The sequence below is a fragment of the Eptatretus burgeri genome, chromosome 7, assembly GCF_056783735.1.
Source record: "Eptatretus burgeri isolate ZD-2024b chromosome 7, Ebu_testis_v1, whole genome shotgun sequence".
Lineage (NCBI taxonomy): Eukaryota > Metazoa > Chordata > Myxini > Myxiniformes > Myxinidae > Eptatretus > Eptatretus burgeri.
Genome location: NC_140967.1, coordinates 94411153 through 94428040, shown reverse-complemented (window position 1 = coordinate 94428040; position 16888 = coordinate 94411153). Strand labels below are relative to the sequence as shown.

Below are 16888 nucleotides of genomic sequence, written 5' to 3'. Positions count from 1 at the left end.
GCACACATGCTTGACGAGGATAATATTGTGCAGTATTTTATATCTCCATTTCAGGTTTCATCCTAATATTGTGATACGAATTGTTTTGGGCATTCTCGAATATGGAATGGCTTCACTTGATTAAATTTATGACTTGCAAAATCGAACATTTTTCAAGTATATTGATCTGTCGACTGTTATTCTGTCTGTCTGTCTGTCTGTCCGGCAACCGCCTGCAGGTCACAATTTTAAACCGATCTTCACAAAACTTCACAAAGTTATACAAATAGTCACAGCTGAGAAGCCTATTGATTCTGAGGTCAAAGGTCATCTTGAAGTCGAATTTCAAAAATCATTTTTCGTCCGTTTGACTTGAACATTAAAGAGCAATATTGCACAAGGCCTCATCGAATTGGGAGACCAACTATTTTTGAGGTCAAAGGTCGAACTTATGAAATCAATTTTCATCCAATTGACCCTGAGCTTTTGATTAAGATTGTCAATTCTAATCTTAATGAAATGGACAATTTGATGTTTCCAACGGCAACTTTTTAGATCCTCGTGGAGGATCTCTAAGTCTTACGTTGTTGTTCTTCATCTTCTTGTGGACTTTTTTGTTTCACAGCCTACAGTTTTCATCGAAACTTCCTGAAACTTGGCATATATATGTAAAAAATACCCTGCGCAGACAGTAACCATCTCCGATTTTGAAAATTCCTCCGAGAAAAAAAAGTTATGACGTCAAAATATCTCCGGTAATGGAAATCACCTAAGAAAATATCTCAAACTTGGCAAGCTTTTTGAATTCTGTTTGTGGGAATCGAACAGGGCATATGATACATCACTATGACATCATATCAATTTTTATGATGTAATTCCCATTTTTTGACTTTGTTTCACAACCCAGAGTTTTCATCGGATCTTCGTGAAACTTGCCATGTATATGCAGAAAGCCCACGCGCAGACAGTAACCATCTCCGATTTTGGAAATTCTTCCTCGAAAACAAGTTGACGTCATAATATCGCCGCTAATGGAAATCGCCTATACCATTATCTCCGAAACTAGGCAAGCTGTTTGAATTTTGTTTGCGGGAATCAAGCCGGGCATTAGCACAGATAATTTATCGCAAACCTGATACATCACAATGACGTCATATTCGTTTTTACGACGTCATCATTAAGAGGATGAGGATCTTAGCTCATTCGAGCTGGTTTTGGTGGGAAGGGGTGGATTTTACAAGTGTCATTGACCCCGATTAAAATAATGTACAGGACTGTTTCACCACCTTTGCGTACATAATAAATGTATGGCATCCTTCAATCCCTACCTTTTTTATGAGTTTGAATGCTGCACATTCAGCAAAAAGCCGCATGAGATCGCACAGAGCAAGTCAAAACCCCACATTTCATACTTCTCAAACAAGTAGAGCCTGTACTTCGGAGGGGGTTGGGGGGGGGGGGTCTTATGCTTGGCAGGTGAAGTTGAAGAAACCACTAATGATTAAAAAATATGGGTCAGACGGTCTATTTACAGACATTACACACTCTGTACTCCGGCCAAGGGAAGAGACCCACCGCAACCACCACCTCCTCCCTCGTTATGTTCCTTGTCCTTTCCCTAAATCTTGGTCCCATACAAAATGACGAATGAGAGTTAAAGTCCTGTAGCTGGCTTATCCAGATTCGAGCACGCGCCCCATTATCTTATACACTAATATATTTTATTACTATTATTATTTGTCCTTGTATTATTATCCTCGAATAACGAGTTGACACGTTGTCACGCGATTTTGTGGAGGTAATCGGAGCAGCTTGACCTTTACAAACACTCACAAGTCACATTGTCGGTGTCACGTTCACGAGGAAAGGTTGAACGTGTGCTCCATAACACCATTCACAAAACGATCTCGCATTAAATGGTGGTGGAGCCTTATTCCTGTATCCAACAACTTTAATCACCATGACGATAATAGTTGTTCATGTACTATCTATAAAATTATATATATGAAGGTAAACATGTACCACGTGACACGGTCCACGTCATCACTTGACCTTGAGTGCCCGTTTCTACCAACACACGAGACGCTCCAACAAATGGTGAATGTGAGGTGAAACCACCACGAACCCGTTGGAGATGAGTACCCAGCTATGTCTACTTATTACGTACTATGTCTATGACGTAGCGAATCGGAAGACCGTTTGAGGCGACTTTAAGTCTCCTGTGGATATTATCATGGGATGTGATCTGAAGGTCTCTCCCTCGTCCCCCTGATCGAACCTTCAGACATTCCACACGTTTTTCAGCTTCTTCTTCTTCACAACTTTATGTTATTGCCTCAGGGACCGAATGGACCGATGGATCTGGACGGAGGTTGTGTTTCCACTCCCGTTTTTTTCCGTATCGCAGTAAAAGGTTGTGTACGGATTCGGATTAAATTTGCTGGACAGGATGGGTGTGTGACAAGGACGAATCGATTCGATTTTTGTTCAGGTCCGAATCCACGTCCGGCCACATCGGTGGGATGCAAAACGTAAACTCATCTATCCCTCGAGGCTCGATCCAACACCGTTTCATTGTCTTCCAGTTTATTTTGCTCGTGCTGCTCTACGATGGAACTCCTTGACAGTGAGTGTCCTGCTCAGCCGCCTCATTATAACTTCCCACGAGGAATGCCAACACAAAAAAACACTTCTTATACTTCTTCCACTTAGTCATCTTCTTCTTCTTTTTTCTCTTTCCTTTTCGTGTCGCCCCATCTGAAGCGGTCTTTGGCTTCGTGAAAAACAAACTCTGTGAAAAAAAGTGAAACGGTGCAGGAATGATGGTGACGTTTCATGGAGGCGGGACCAGGACCGGAACCGGAAGTGGCGTGAAGGGTGGAGGCGGCGTGAGGTGGCGTTTCATGGAGGAGGGACCGGGACCGGAACCGGAAGTGGCGTGAAGGGTGGAGGCGGCGTGAGGTGGCGTTTCATGGAGGAGGGACCGGGACCGGAACCGGAAGCGGTGTAAAGGGTTGGAGGCGGCGTGAGGCGGTGTTCCCTCAGTTCGCTTTCCACGCGGTTTCTGCGCTTCAGTGTTTCTGAGCTCAGGAAGGCTCTCGGTGAACGCCGGTGCAGAATGGACCTCCTACCGTTGAGTATCGCACTCGTGTTTTTTTAATCGTGTGTGTGTGTGTGTACGTACGTGTGTGTGTGTGTGTGTGTGTGTACGTACGTGTGTGTGTGTGTGCGTGTGCGTGGAGAACACGTAAGGAGTTTAATTTCTCATCTGTTTAAATAATCCTGAGGAGGCACTCGGGTTTCACTTTGTTTTGTAGACCACCTGACCAACCAACCTGACCTGACCAACTGACAGGTAACCTGCACTAGATCGTTGAAATGCAGGTATGGAAGGTACAGTACTTGAGATTACAGCTTTCTCTACCTGCTCCTCGAACCACTTCGACACATCCGTCGAGTGCGCACGGGTTTCTCGGTCTCGTCCCCTCAAACCTCAACACTGCATAAGCAGTAACCAACCCTTCGTGTTCTTCTCAAAGGTGAAGACCCCTCACCCACCCCCGGAGCGCTCTCCACCCAAAGGGAATACGTTGGACCCTCCAGATTACCTCATGGCGTCTGTGGCGTTTGTTTTATTTCCCATCTGGTCGATGGTCTGCATTGTTATGGCTTCAAACATAGGTCACTCAAGCGCACACCGACCGCAGTGTACACCTGCTGCTACCCCGCACTCCAGGCAGGACTTCATTTGAAGGAAATTCCATAGTGTCAGTGATAACTCACCTCCTCTCCATGAGGGACACCATGGGATCTTTAATCTTTGTTACCTCCGCCACTGAGGGTGAAGGACGTTATGTTTTCACCCCTTTCTGTCTGTCTGTCTGTCTGTCTGTACAGGATATGTCAAAAAGTTGCAGACAGATTCCGACGAAACATGGTGGACATGTTGGGTGTGTGACAAGTAAGAATTGATTCAATTTTGGTGAAGATCCGAATCCGGATCTGGATACGAGAATTATTTAATTTGTAAAGTGATTCTTCACCATTGAGAGATAGGGTCAAAAACGATAAAGTGTTGTATAGCATGATGTTTCAAAAATGTATTGGGCCCGATATGTTCTCGTGGATCAGACATTACGTGGCGGAGGTATGCCCTCTACCGAGTGGCCTTCTCGTTTATCATCTTTTATCAATGACCTTCCAACTTAGGTTTTGCTTCACTCTGAGTTAAAACTGTTTGCAGATGACACAAAGCTGTCTGGAGGAAAGGGCTAACTCCACCTTTATCAAACCATGGTACATGGAATGTTGGAATACTGAACCTCAGTGTGGTGCCCTATATTTTTAAAGGAAGGGGATCTACTTGTGAAAAGCTCAACAAAGGACAACCAGACTCTGTGGTCTTATGCTTGGCACCTGATCCTCAGCACTTCTTTTTTTAAATACAAGGTCTAAAACTCGTAATGGAGCTACTTAAAATATTCAACACTATCGCTTGAACCAAACGCATTTTGATGAAACTTGGTCACAAGCTTCATATCTGATGCCTCACCAAGGTTTATTGAGCGCATCAAAATCTGCAATGATTTAGGGGGTCTACGGTTGGGGAAGGGGGAGGGGGATTGACCCACCAAAATAGGTGTTTGCGCTCTTCTCCTAAACTACACACATGATTTCGATGAAACTTGACCACAACTTTCATCACCGGTGATGTAACAAAGTTTCTTCACGGCATAAAAAAATATATCGGTCTAAGGGGGTCTGTGGGGGGTTTGAGTGACTGTTGCTCCTGATCTAGGTAAGCTTCAGGCCGCACAGTCCTATTTTTGTGCATGCATGATTGAAGCTTGTGGAAAAGCTGGTGCAGAATGGAAGGGAAGAAAATGGAAATGGGGAAACACTAACAGCAGAGCAGAAGTGAGAGTGAGAGAACAAGTGGAGGGGGAGATTGACACATGGGAGTCAGCAAGCTGAATGAAACCCAGCAAGGGTAGAAAGGGGGAAAGTAGGGATGAAACAGAAAAGGAACAAACCAACCGACAACCAACGAATTAAAATGGGCGAGGAAGAGGTAAAAATGTGAGTGCCTGGCAATGGGGTCATTTGTGGTGGAAGAGATCACGAGTATGGATCTTATCTTGCCTGAGGTAGTGGTGAACAGCTGTCTTGGAGCCAAAGAAGGAAGAATGGGACTGAACAAACTGGGGAAGATGTTTCCACAGGCAATAGAAAATAGGAACATATTGGTGGAGGTCAGCACTGAGCCTGGACTTTAGGAGTTTAACAAGAAGAGGGCTACTGGCAGACTGTGTGTGCCTTGCAGAAACCTGGTAGGGACACAGCTAAAAGAGAGCAGAGGGTACAAGACTAAAAAGGATCAGGTAGAATACAGAGAGGCCACCAACCTGCTTGAGATGGGAGAGTACCAGGCTTAGACACTCGGCTTCGTCACAGGAGATCCGAATAATTCTGAGATATTTTCTTTCCACAGCATCGAGAAGAGCAAAATGTGAGGCGGGAGCGCCAACCCAAAGGAGAGAGAGCAATACTTCATCAAAGCTGTGGATGAAAGCCTTGTAGGTTGTCAAAAGTTCAGACTGGCCAAGGAAAGACCTTGCACAATGAAGGATGCTCAGTCGGCAGCTGGCTTTTGAGGCCATCTTGGAAATATGGTCTACCAAAGACAGATGGTGGCTGATAGTGAGAGCCAAAAGTTTGAGTGACTTAACCTCTTCAAGTCATTTGTTTAGGAAGTAGAAGGGAGAATTTTGCCAGATGGTCCTTTTGGAGAGACAGAGTGAGAGGGGCAGTGTGAGATTATTCAGAGTTGAAAGACATATTCCAAGTGTTGGACCAGCTACTTGATTCTATGAAAGGAAGAGATTACTGCCTGCTTGTCTGAAAGATGAGAAATTTGAACAAAGTCGATGGCATGCCATTGCAAATCCCCATGCTTCCCATCTAAAGCAAAGTTGAAAATGAAAGATGGCAAAAAGTTCCACGAGGAATGACCCAATTGCAGATTTCTCTGTGAGGGGTCAAATCCAAAATCGGGGGACATGTACAAAAATACTTTTGTATTTCATGCGTCCTCCAATATTGATTTGTATCTACAACGTTTCATCAAAATATGTTTACCCGTAATTGCATTTTTTTTGTTCGACCCTTTGACCTCGCCCTGGTGTGCGGTGCCAAAAACAATGCTGCTCTCGTACCTTCTTGCCAGGTGATGATCATAACTACCATGTTTGGTAAATTTCTGCACACCCGTTAGGAGGACCAATTACAATACACCTCCCCTCTTAAAAAATTAAAGCATGGGGATAATGATAAGGCATTGAAATTGTGCATAATAGGCTTTAAGAGACTGAGCTGAACTCATCCATGTCTTCAAAATCTTTAAGGGAATCTAGGAAATTGATGTCCAGAAATTATTGGTGATGAGAAGGACAAGGACTTGAGAACTGGAGGCCACAACGTGAAGATGAGGAAACAGCATTGTATATTCTAACAAAGACAAAATGTACTATTTTTCTGTCGGAAGCATAAACAAATGGAATGCACTGCCAGGATACATAATCAATGCAACTACTATCAACCAGTTCCACTTTTCACTGAGGAAACGATGGACCGACCATCCACTGAAGTAGTCCTTGCCAACGAGATTCCAGTGGATTAACAAGGGACAAATAAGCAATGCTTCATGTCTTCACATCCAGTAAATCCAGTTTAACGTCCCAAAACTGATGTCAGCAGTTTGACAGCAGCTGCTTTGTTTGACATTCATTTGAGGGATGACGCACACATTGATGCTTTCCAAGTTTGCATTTTACAGCTGGATTGAGATTCAAACCCAGAGCACACAGCTCAGTGGTGAGTATGCATGTGGATTATCCTGCCAACCCTACCAACACCACATTATTGTGGTACCATTGCATCCATTTTATTTCATGTAAGGCAAACTGATTGCCACAAAACCAATTGGACTGCAAAATGGGGGATCTTTTGATTTGCGCCATGATATTCACGTCCTAGGATAATCTTTAAATCTTTGAACTGCATGACATTTGAGAGGCATTCGGTCCACCCGAAGTATAACCACCACTTTTCTACTTATTTTGTCCAGTGGGTTCGGAGTTGATAAAATATGGAGAATGTATGTAAATTAGCCCAAAGTTTTCGATTCCATCAGGTTTACATACAGAGATATGAGTGTAATACTGCAAACCGCTTGGACTTGGGATACACTCTCTCAGCGGCGCTACACAATACACATTTACATCGAGAAAATTGCATCCAAACGCACTCCCGAACCCCCACGACTATGGATTTTTTAACGCCCAAAACTGTCCCTGGCACACATGAAATACAAACACTAAATTTCAGCTTATTCTGTCCATCAGTTTGAGACTGCATACAAGTAAAACTTACACCACACACCACCCATGCCAAATTATACACAGTATGATAATCTATTTTGTTTTTTTAAGAAAAGGGGTCACAAATGAACAATTATTGAACCCTTTAAGTTCAAGCTGAAGCCCCAAATCACTACCTGCAGTCGCTGTTGCCGCTTTCCACTAAACGAATTTGCCAAGTGAGCTTCATTTTGTTTAACAATGCAAGGTAGGCACTTGGCTCATTTTACGAGTGACATGCTTTCAGCGGAAGTCCAGCAAATTCCAACTTGGTGGTAGTGCACTCTCTAAATGGCGATATGTGCCCAATGAGCCAATCAGAAGAAGCGTAATATACCGATACCTTATGAACCCAGCAAACTCTGCAGTTTGGAGATCAGATTTTGACAACAATCGATTACAGTGACAAATATCAATTCATATGCAACCTGATGTTACAATAATCGGGAGAAGTGGTACAACACGCTACTTAAAAGTCGTTGATTAAATGATGGTTGCAAAATGGTAAAAAATTTATTATTTTATTTTTTGGTTAATATACAAAAATAGCCAGCTGTACTGCTTTTAAACAGGTGTGTGTATACTTCCAGTCGCCAGCCTTTATGGAGAGCCTAGATTATTCAGTAGTTTTATGAATGCCGTTTACGTATAAAATAAAGTCATTTACTAAGTAAAGAATCTTGGGGAATGCGTCAGGTCAAACTCTGACAGAGAGGATTTATACCTCATTCACTGAGAACGATTGCTGAGATGGCTAGAAAACCAGTCATGTGTAACACCCTTGATTTCATAATAGTATAACTTGGATAACAATATTTTATGATTAATAGTGTCAAAAGCTTTAGATGTGCCAACAAAAACACCGATGGCATGAGAATTATTTTCAAATGTATCAGTTATTCGATTGGCAAGATAAATTAATGCCAAATACTTTGTGAGCAACCTTTACGGAATCCATACTGTGACTAGGAAAGAATATTATGTTTGTCAAGGAATTTCAATAACCACGTATATGCAATTCTCTCCAGTATTCAGAAAAGATTGGAAAAATTGATATGGGCCTGTAATTTGTGAGTTCTCTTTTGTCCCAACTTTTAAAAACTGGTGTGACCTTACCGAGTTTCAATTTGGTTGAGAAAATGCCTTTGGGAATATTCCTTTGTTTAAAGATAAATTGAAGATATGACATAAAGACTTATTAATGCGCACAATAACTGATTGATTGACTTTCGGACTCATCGGAATTACTTTCGGAAATGCATAGAAGTTGAAAAGGACACGATTGAAAAAGAAGAAAGAAAAGAAGTCGTGTTTGTCTCTGTCTGTCTGTCCACATGTTGGGTCACCCGATCAGGAACGGGTTATTTAGACTTCAATACACCATCATGAAGATTGATAGTCCGGGAGCCAACCGATCAAAATTAAAAAAAAATTGCCCGGTCTGCTATAAAATTTTTGTGTTGATTTTCATAAAGAGACACCCTTTGAGTATATGAAAACCAATGTTGGCAATGGTGAAACTCTTGCGCAACAACACAGTCAACACTTTTGCGAGCCCCCTCTGATAACAAAATGTTGGCAAAAGCGAAGATGTAGGATTGGGGTAGGGGTAATTCATATTGTCCTAAAATCATAACCACTAAACCTATATACACAAATGACCCCTCATATTAAAGAGGAGTTCATTTCCTATATCACAATTGGTGTAGATTTAACCTACCTTCAATTGACAAGGTTATATGTCAAACAACAAAAGATTTATGTAACTCAGAAATGCTTGACTATCAATGGGGTCAGGAACAAGAACATACTTTTACATGCCATGGTTTTAAGGAAGATAAAATTAGAAATGGATTAACACAATATTGTGACATGAAACATCCTCTTCAGAGGAAGAGTCACTCTCTGAAACAACTCCACCACATGAACCTCTCTGACCAAGGCATATGCATGTCACTCAGCAAGGCACAGCAGCCTTTTTGCATGAACATCGTTTCAGACATTTGGATAATTTGCACATGCAAGACACCGTTTTGTCTATGTTTGGCTTGGCTGGCTTAGACATGAGAATTGGGACCAGTTTTCCATTGATAAGGGTTCTGCCAAATGTTGTGGCTGGGGGAAGTGCTCGGTCACTGAGATGTGCACGTCTATACAGAAGCAATTGATACAATGCTCTTAAAACAAGGAAGTAAAACGCATCTTCTGTTGCTGGCAGTGACCTAAGGTCTAATTTTGAAGAGACAAACATATGCTGCCTGAGGGTATCCAAACAGCTGAACCCTTTTTGGCCATGCAGAGCAGTCCAGTATACTCTGGCCTCATCAATGACACATTCTGTTGCTGCCATTTCACTATCTCTTCCAAAATCAACAAGGTGGGGAAGGTTTCCTATCAGTCCCAGAGAAACCTGTGCCGCTCTTCTTTTCACAGGAACACAGGCATCATCCCAACTGACTGGAAGAGGGGCCTTGTTGTCCCTCCCTGGAAAGGGAAGGGTGATCGCCAAGACTGCAAAAACTACCGAGGGGTGACGCTGCTCTCAGTGCCGGGCAAGGTCTTTGCTCGGATAATTCTTGATAGGGTTTGCCACCATCTGCTTGAGCACCAGCGTCCAGAGCAGTCAGGCTTTACACCAAAGAGGTCAACGATTGACCGTATCCTTGCACTTCGTGTCCTCACCGAACACAGACGAGAGTTTCGGCAGGGGCTGCTTGCAGCCTATGTTGATCTCTGTAAAGCGTTCGATTCAGTGAATCGGGATGTCCTCTGGAGGATTCTTGGTCTTCGTGGGGTGCCACCAAAACTGATCGATCTGATGTCTGAACTCTACTCTGGTACTGAGAGTGCTGTGAAGTGTGGTGGTACCATCTCTGACTTATTTCCAGTTGTTACTGGAGTTCGTCAGGGATGTGTACTTGCCCCCACACTTTTCAGCACTTGTATGGACTGGATTCTAGGGAGGATGTCGGAGAGATCAAGTTGCGGTGCATCGTTTGGCAATGTCAAGATCTCAGACCTTGATTTTGCAGATGATGCAGTCATCTTTGCGGAGACTTTAGACATCCTCTTGGGGGCCCTCGAGGTGCTGAATGAGGAGTCGGAGCCGTTGGGATTACGGATTTCTTGGGTCAAAACTAAGATCCAGGCTTTCGGTGACATCTTGGATGCTGCTGTCCTGTCTGTGTCTGTTTGTGGTGAGGATGTTGAGGTCGTGGAGAGATTCACTTACCTTGGCAGTGATATTCATGTCTCCGCAGGTTGTGAGCCGGAGGTCAATAGACGTCTGGGTCGGGCCTGGGGAGTCATGGATTAACTGGATCATGGGGTGTGGCGCTGCCGGTACCTGTGCGGGAGGACGAAAGTCTGAGTCTTCAGGTCCTTGGTACTTCCAGTCTTGCTCTATGGGTGCGAGACTTGGACTTTGACCAAGGATCTGAGACGGAGACTTAATTCCTTTGGTACCAGGTCTCTTCGGAGAATCCTTGGCTATCGCTGGTCGGATTTTGTGTCCAACGAGCGGTTGCTGAGAGAGACTCGGATGAGATTTGTTACCTGCATAGTCCGTGAGCGTCAGCTGCGGCTGTATGGACATGTGGCTCGTTTTCCTGACGCTGATCCTGCTCACCAGATTCTCTCAGCGAGGGAGTCTCATGAGTGGGAGGCCAGTGGGCCGACCACGTGCCTCATGGTTGCAGCAGGTTGACCATCATCTCAAGGAGATGGGGATGGGCCTGGCATCTGCCTGGGGGATGGCCAGACGGAGGCCCCTGGAGTACCGGCGGAAAGTGGACGCAGCGACGCGCTGTTCTGGCACATGCTCCCATACCTGACCTGACCTCTTCTTTTCCCCTTCTGAATGGGTAGCTCACTGTGTCACATCCACACAACACATATGTGCACAGAAGTGTAGCTGCGACATCAAGAGGATTTTCTGGTACTTCTTGCTCAACACTTCTACCAGCTCATGAATAGGTAGGTATTGATTCTGCCGTTGTATCCAGAGTTCTTGCAATGTGTTCAAGCAGCAGAAGTGATATATACACAGCATAATTATGTCTGTATCTGTTGCATGCACAACAGCTCGATGGTGATCAAGATATTCCACACAATACGCAAGATGAGCAATAATCCTTGTGTCTGCCTCTTCATGTTCTTCACAAGGTAAGTCCAGAACTGAACTTGATGCTGATGTGATGGAAAGAGTGTGACCTTTGTTTTCCATCATACTACCAAGAATGATGGTCACTCCATCCGGAATAGCTTCAGGACTCTCACAAAGGGAAGTGCCAATGAAGTTCTGAAGATTTCCTTTATTTCTTGGATTCTTCATGAATAAATTCCAGTCCGGAATTTCTAGACTCTTGGATGGTGAGAATTGTCTTGCCTGGTCTGTCTGGTTTCTCCTCTGCTGCTCACCACCCTTCAAAGTATGGCTATCATCAAAATCATACTGATCACCAATGATGTTGACACAGTTGCACATTTCAGGTTTCAACTGCAGGATACACCTGCTTGCGAAGATACAGCTGGGGAAGTTCACCAAATGTTTTCGCACCCATTTTTTGGTATTTATTTACAAATGCCATTGTGTCTACCAGATAAACTGTGTATAGGTCACTCTGTGGTAATGATGGCAGCTGTAAAACAACATCCTGCTCAGCTTCAGCAATTAGCACTGCCACGAAATCAGACTCGTTGCCTTTGTGCATTACAACCCCCTGTGCTAAGCGTGGATCAACCTCAAACAGGGATGATGGATAGTCTGTCCACTCATGGGAAAATGCAATCTGTCTTGTGACTGGGTCGGCATCTCGATAGAAACACAGCACACGTGTAGTTGCAGTCTCATCTTGATAGATCCTGATTAAACTCTGTTTCCTTGATGGTTTTGATTTCTTCTGTGAGGAGAAAGTTACCAGCTTCAGTGGTTCAATCTTAATAGAGACCACCTCTTCTGCTTTCATAATGGCTTCCATGCCCTTAGCTTGAGCATGGACCAAGTCTTTTGAAGCAGCCTTCTCACTAGTTGCTCTATTGAGCAGAACCACTTGGTTGTTACACTGGAATGGGTTTATCATCTGCTGGCATATCACTTTCTTGATCTCCTCAACATGCATATGTTCTTCTGTTGCCTGCTTCTGTGTTTCTCCATGATGAGTAGATTCCTGTTGGCCTAGATTAGCCATAGACTTTATGTTCTCTGATACAGCTGTGAGAAATGGTGCTGTTTTCACATATTTATCTCGAGCAGCTGGTGCCTGAGATATGCGTTTGAACAGAGATGTCTTCCCTTCATTGTTGTATGTCTGCTCCAGGGCCATGTCACTCCAAACACCATTGAATTTTCCTTTGGAAGAGTGAACTGTGAAGTACCCAACCTGGATCCAGCAAACCTTAACCGAACTGTGTTTAATAGAGTAAGAGGAGTTTGGGGGTAGGGGTAACTTTGGTTGACAAAAATGTTAATTTTCTCTTTAAAAATTGATAGAACTCAATCAAATTTGCTGTTTTAATTAGCCATGGATACCATGTTCATATCACATTAAGAGAAATTAGTATTCTAATGCAGCATCTGCCTATGATAAGAAAAGTTCTAAAGGCCATCTTCAAAAAACGTTATTTTTAAGGCATTTTTCACAAAATTATGTACTTTTACGAGGTTTACTTTCACAAAGGCAATTTTTTTTTGTCATTTTACAATGCACTGATTGAATTCTTACATTTAGTTCACATTTATTTTTCATGAATGTGATTTTTTAATTTTTTTAGAAATTTTATTGACAATTGCTGTTTTATCAAATTTTTCAAATCTTCCTCAAACAAAAACGGCCGCCAAAATTTTTCGCAAGAGCTTATGAATTGCCAACATTGGTTTTCATGAACTGCAAACATATATCTAAACATCCTGGGGGTGTAAAATTTTATAGCAGAGGCTGTAAGGTCCAACCCTAAAACAGCCTCGTACACAGGTTGGCTCCCGGACTATGATGTTTAATGCTGGAAGCAAAAATTAACCTGGGAGTGCACCACAGCAATGTTGGGCCAAATGACCTCATTTCCTTCTTTGAGTTCAGTCTCTCTTCGTAGTCCACGGGGCCATTAACCAAAAGATGCATATAAATCAAATGTTGTGGCATCCGGTAGGGGATTAAATTATGATTCGCATTTCTTAATGAAAAAGATGTGCTGAATACGAATCTGAACTCCCACAAGTGATATTCCATACCAAATGTGATATAATTAACCTTGAATCACACGCACACGCACACGCACACGCACACGCACACGCACACGATTCTTTCGAGTCGTTTCTGTAATTATAAATATTGAAATGCATGCACATTTTGTGCTGAGAGAGTAACAAAGTAAACTTGATTTATAACTATATGTTTGCACAAGAATAAAAATGATTTATCCAGTGAGAAAGAATTGACATTTAAAAAATACATGCACACACCCAGGTTTCTGAAAGTTTACTGCTGAGTTGAAAAGTAAACTTTACTCAAACCAGAACTAAACTTTATTGAAACAGTTCCTCAGTTTATTAAATGTAAATAATTCCATTCCTGAAGAGGGATAACTGAAAAATATCCAATGCAAATTAAAAAATAAAAGTACAGTGTTAAGACCAATTGTCTAGTTTAGGTCGATGTTGGGCAATTCAATTGGCAAAAGCGCTGACTTGTCCTTGTTACTGCAATCTGCAGTCACAAAAGTCAGTGCATGGGATGCCGTTGCACTTATATGAACATTATTTTGTTTGTACCCTGTTTTTACATATTCACAATACACACCATGAATCATTGTTTGGGAGATGGGATCTTTGTCATCCAAACCAGGTTGAGTGTAGTTCCTTCCACCTTCCAACCATGGCCATGAGGACTGGGGTCAGGTATGGGAGCATGTGCCGGAACAGCGCGTAGCTGCGTCCACTTTCCACCGGTACTCCAGGTGCCTGCGTCTGGCCTTCCCCCAGGCAGATGCCAGGCCCATCCCCATCTCCTTGAGATGCTGGTCAACCTGCTGCAACCACGAGGCACGTGGTCGGCCCATTGGCCTCCTCCACTCACGAGACTCCCTCGCTGAGAGAATCTGGTGAGCATGAGGACTGGGTGCGTCGATTCTCTGTAGAATGGCCCGACAGTGCACTGCTGCTTGATAATTCGACAGCAGACTGTGTGCTGCCACAGAGCATCACTAGTCGGGGGCAGTTTGAACTCATCATTCGACCCGAGGCAGAGCAAACAATACAGAGCTTGGTTGACAGATGGACACTTCTGACCATACAGTTCGCAGATGAAGTGTTCAAGCAACTCCCTCAAATGAGTTGGGGGAGCGAAACTTTGGCCTAGCCTTGTGAATACTTCAAGATATGCCGGAGAGGTCAACATCAGTTCAAATTGTAGTTTGTGTTTTTTTAACCTCTGAAAGCAGATCGTGGTGTCACATTCCAAAAAAAGCATGCAAGCCAATGAGGGCTTGGCATACATCTTTTCTGAGAGTGATGTGCATTTTATTCACGTTGATGGATCAGTTATTTTTCTTTTTGCTGGTGTGAAAATGTATACTGATATCAAATTTGTCCACGTGTCCAAGTAGCAAAATGCCCACATCTGTGTTGAAACTTCTGACTTGGATGATTGATTTGGGTAAATGGTGTGCTATATTGGATGTGTAGAGGGAGTTTGGTGTCTGCCTCTTTATGGTCACCACACAACCCTTTTACTTGACAGATGCAATCTTTCATCAGTTTGTGACATTTCTCACCATGGCTTACGAATAAGCATCCTTCACCCAGTGTACTGGCATTGGTGCTTCAGTGTCCGAAAATATATTAAATCAAGTTTTCCTTGTTTTGGCTGTCATTGAGGAAATTTTGCCATTGTTGAGGAATTTTGTGCATGCCACTGAACACCTTCATTGGCTGGATCAAGGTACCTTTGCGTTGTTTATGCTAAAAAAAAAAAGACTTGGACAGTTCTGGGTATCTATCGAAAATGACGTCAATACGTTGACAACCTGGTCGATTGGCTAGAGACAATGCCTTCTTCAGAATGTTGTCTGTGACACCACCGTGTTGGGGGTATACACACCTTGGGATTCCCTCCCCGAAGTATACGTATGTTGTTTGTGGTGCAGAACCCAGCTCATCCTCTAATGACTGCAATCCAAGGTTTACGCTTCAGGAGTATGAACGATCGTACTGGTCGGCTAGCAATTCAATCAAATGGATCTTTGTCAGTTGGGATGTTTGACTTATGAGTGACTTTACAGTGACCACATCAACAGCGAAACGTTTTTGAAACTTGCATTTCAAATAAACATACAAAGTCAAATGAGGAAGTTCACCATTACATACAATGTCCAACTCTGATTCCCGCGTTGGGTTGTTTGCACCCAGTGTCCCTATCCTGCCGGCTCAACTCACGTGTTCACCTTGTCTGCCAGAGCTGTTGAACGATTGAGTCTTGTTGCGTGGTTCTCTGTCGTACGCTGGCTCGTCCACGATCATTGAAGGAATTCTTTCCCCATACAAGTCTTCATGAGTTTTGATCAACCTTATAATAATCAGTTCCATGCGTCAACAACCGCTCTGGCCATTTACACCTCGTTCACTCATCAGAGTTAAATCGAGCACTGGGATGATCGAAACACATGTCCTGTCACATGTCACCAATTTCTCCACACTTCCCTCTACATGGTTAATATAGCAACAACAATCCCGTGCCTTCCAGCAAATGCGATTCTTGTCTTTACTGGAATTTTTGTTTGAGAACGTTCCAGCGCCTTCATGAATCTCACCAAGCAGTTTACAGTACAATACTGCCATCCACAATCAAAATTATCTCATTACATCAAGCAGTTTATATTACAATTCACCGATTCGTGCCACAGTAAACTTATAACATGTATCCATCAATTTCATCATTCATTCATGGGCATTTACTAATGATTATCCACAAATACGGCAACATCTCGCTTTTAAGTGAAACACCGAATGTCCAGGTAGAGTGGTTGATTCAGAATGAATGATAGCCATTCCATCTACAATATGATGGCACCATACTGTACCGCTTCTTCGACTGCAGATGGATGTGTCAAATGTTTGGGTAATTCTGTCTGCATAATTGCCAATGTCTTTGCCTCTGGAGGTTTTCCATTGCCATAATGAGTGTCAGGCCATCATTGACCAGACAGCTTGTCCCAGGAACTGAGGGCATTGTTTTATATCAAAGCCACTCCACATTTTGTGAGGATATATTGTTGCGGGCCGGGTATCGACGACGAGCACGACCGCTAGATGGAGCTGCAGAGTCGACTCAACCGAACACCTGGAATCTTGATCGTACCTTTCGGAAAATTCCGACAAGTACGGGTCCCTTACTGGACCGTGAATCGTCAATCATTACACCACGTGGTACAGGGTTATTTGCCAATCTTCAAAATACCTAGAAATCTATGTGGCGAGTTACCGAGTATTCACACCC

General features: G+C 43.2%; 1 protein-coding gene across 2 annotated transcripts in view; it reads left to right on the top strand.

Annotated features, from left to right (window-relative positions):
* The first annotated feature begins 2949 nt into the window (after positions 1 to 2949).
* Positions 2950 to 16888, top strand: part of SLC35B2 (solute carrier family 35 member B2) — a 46551-nt gene continuing 32612 nt past the window's right edge. Inside the window, exon 1 of one of the 2 annotated variants that reach the window (XM_085889679.1) lies at positions 2950 to 3111. In XM_085889679.1, coding sequence (XP_085745805.1) covers positions 3098 to 3111 — 14 coding nt within the window. In that variant the 5' untranslated portion in view covers positions 2950 to 3097. Of the gene's footprint in view, positions 3112 to 11502; positions 11562 to 16888 lie in introns of those variants that run through there. The other variant, XM_085889678.1, reaches the window with a different exon arrangement.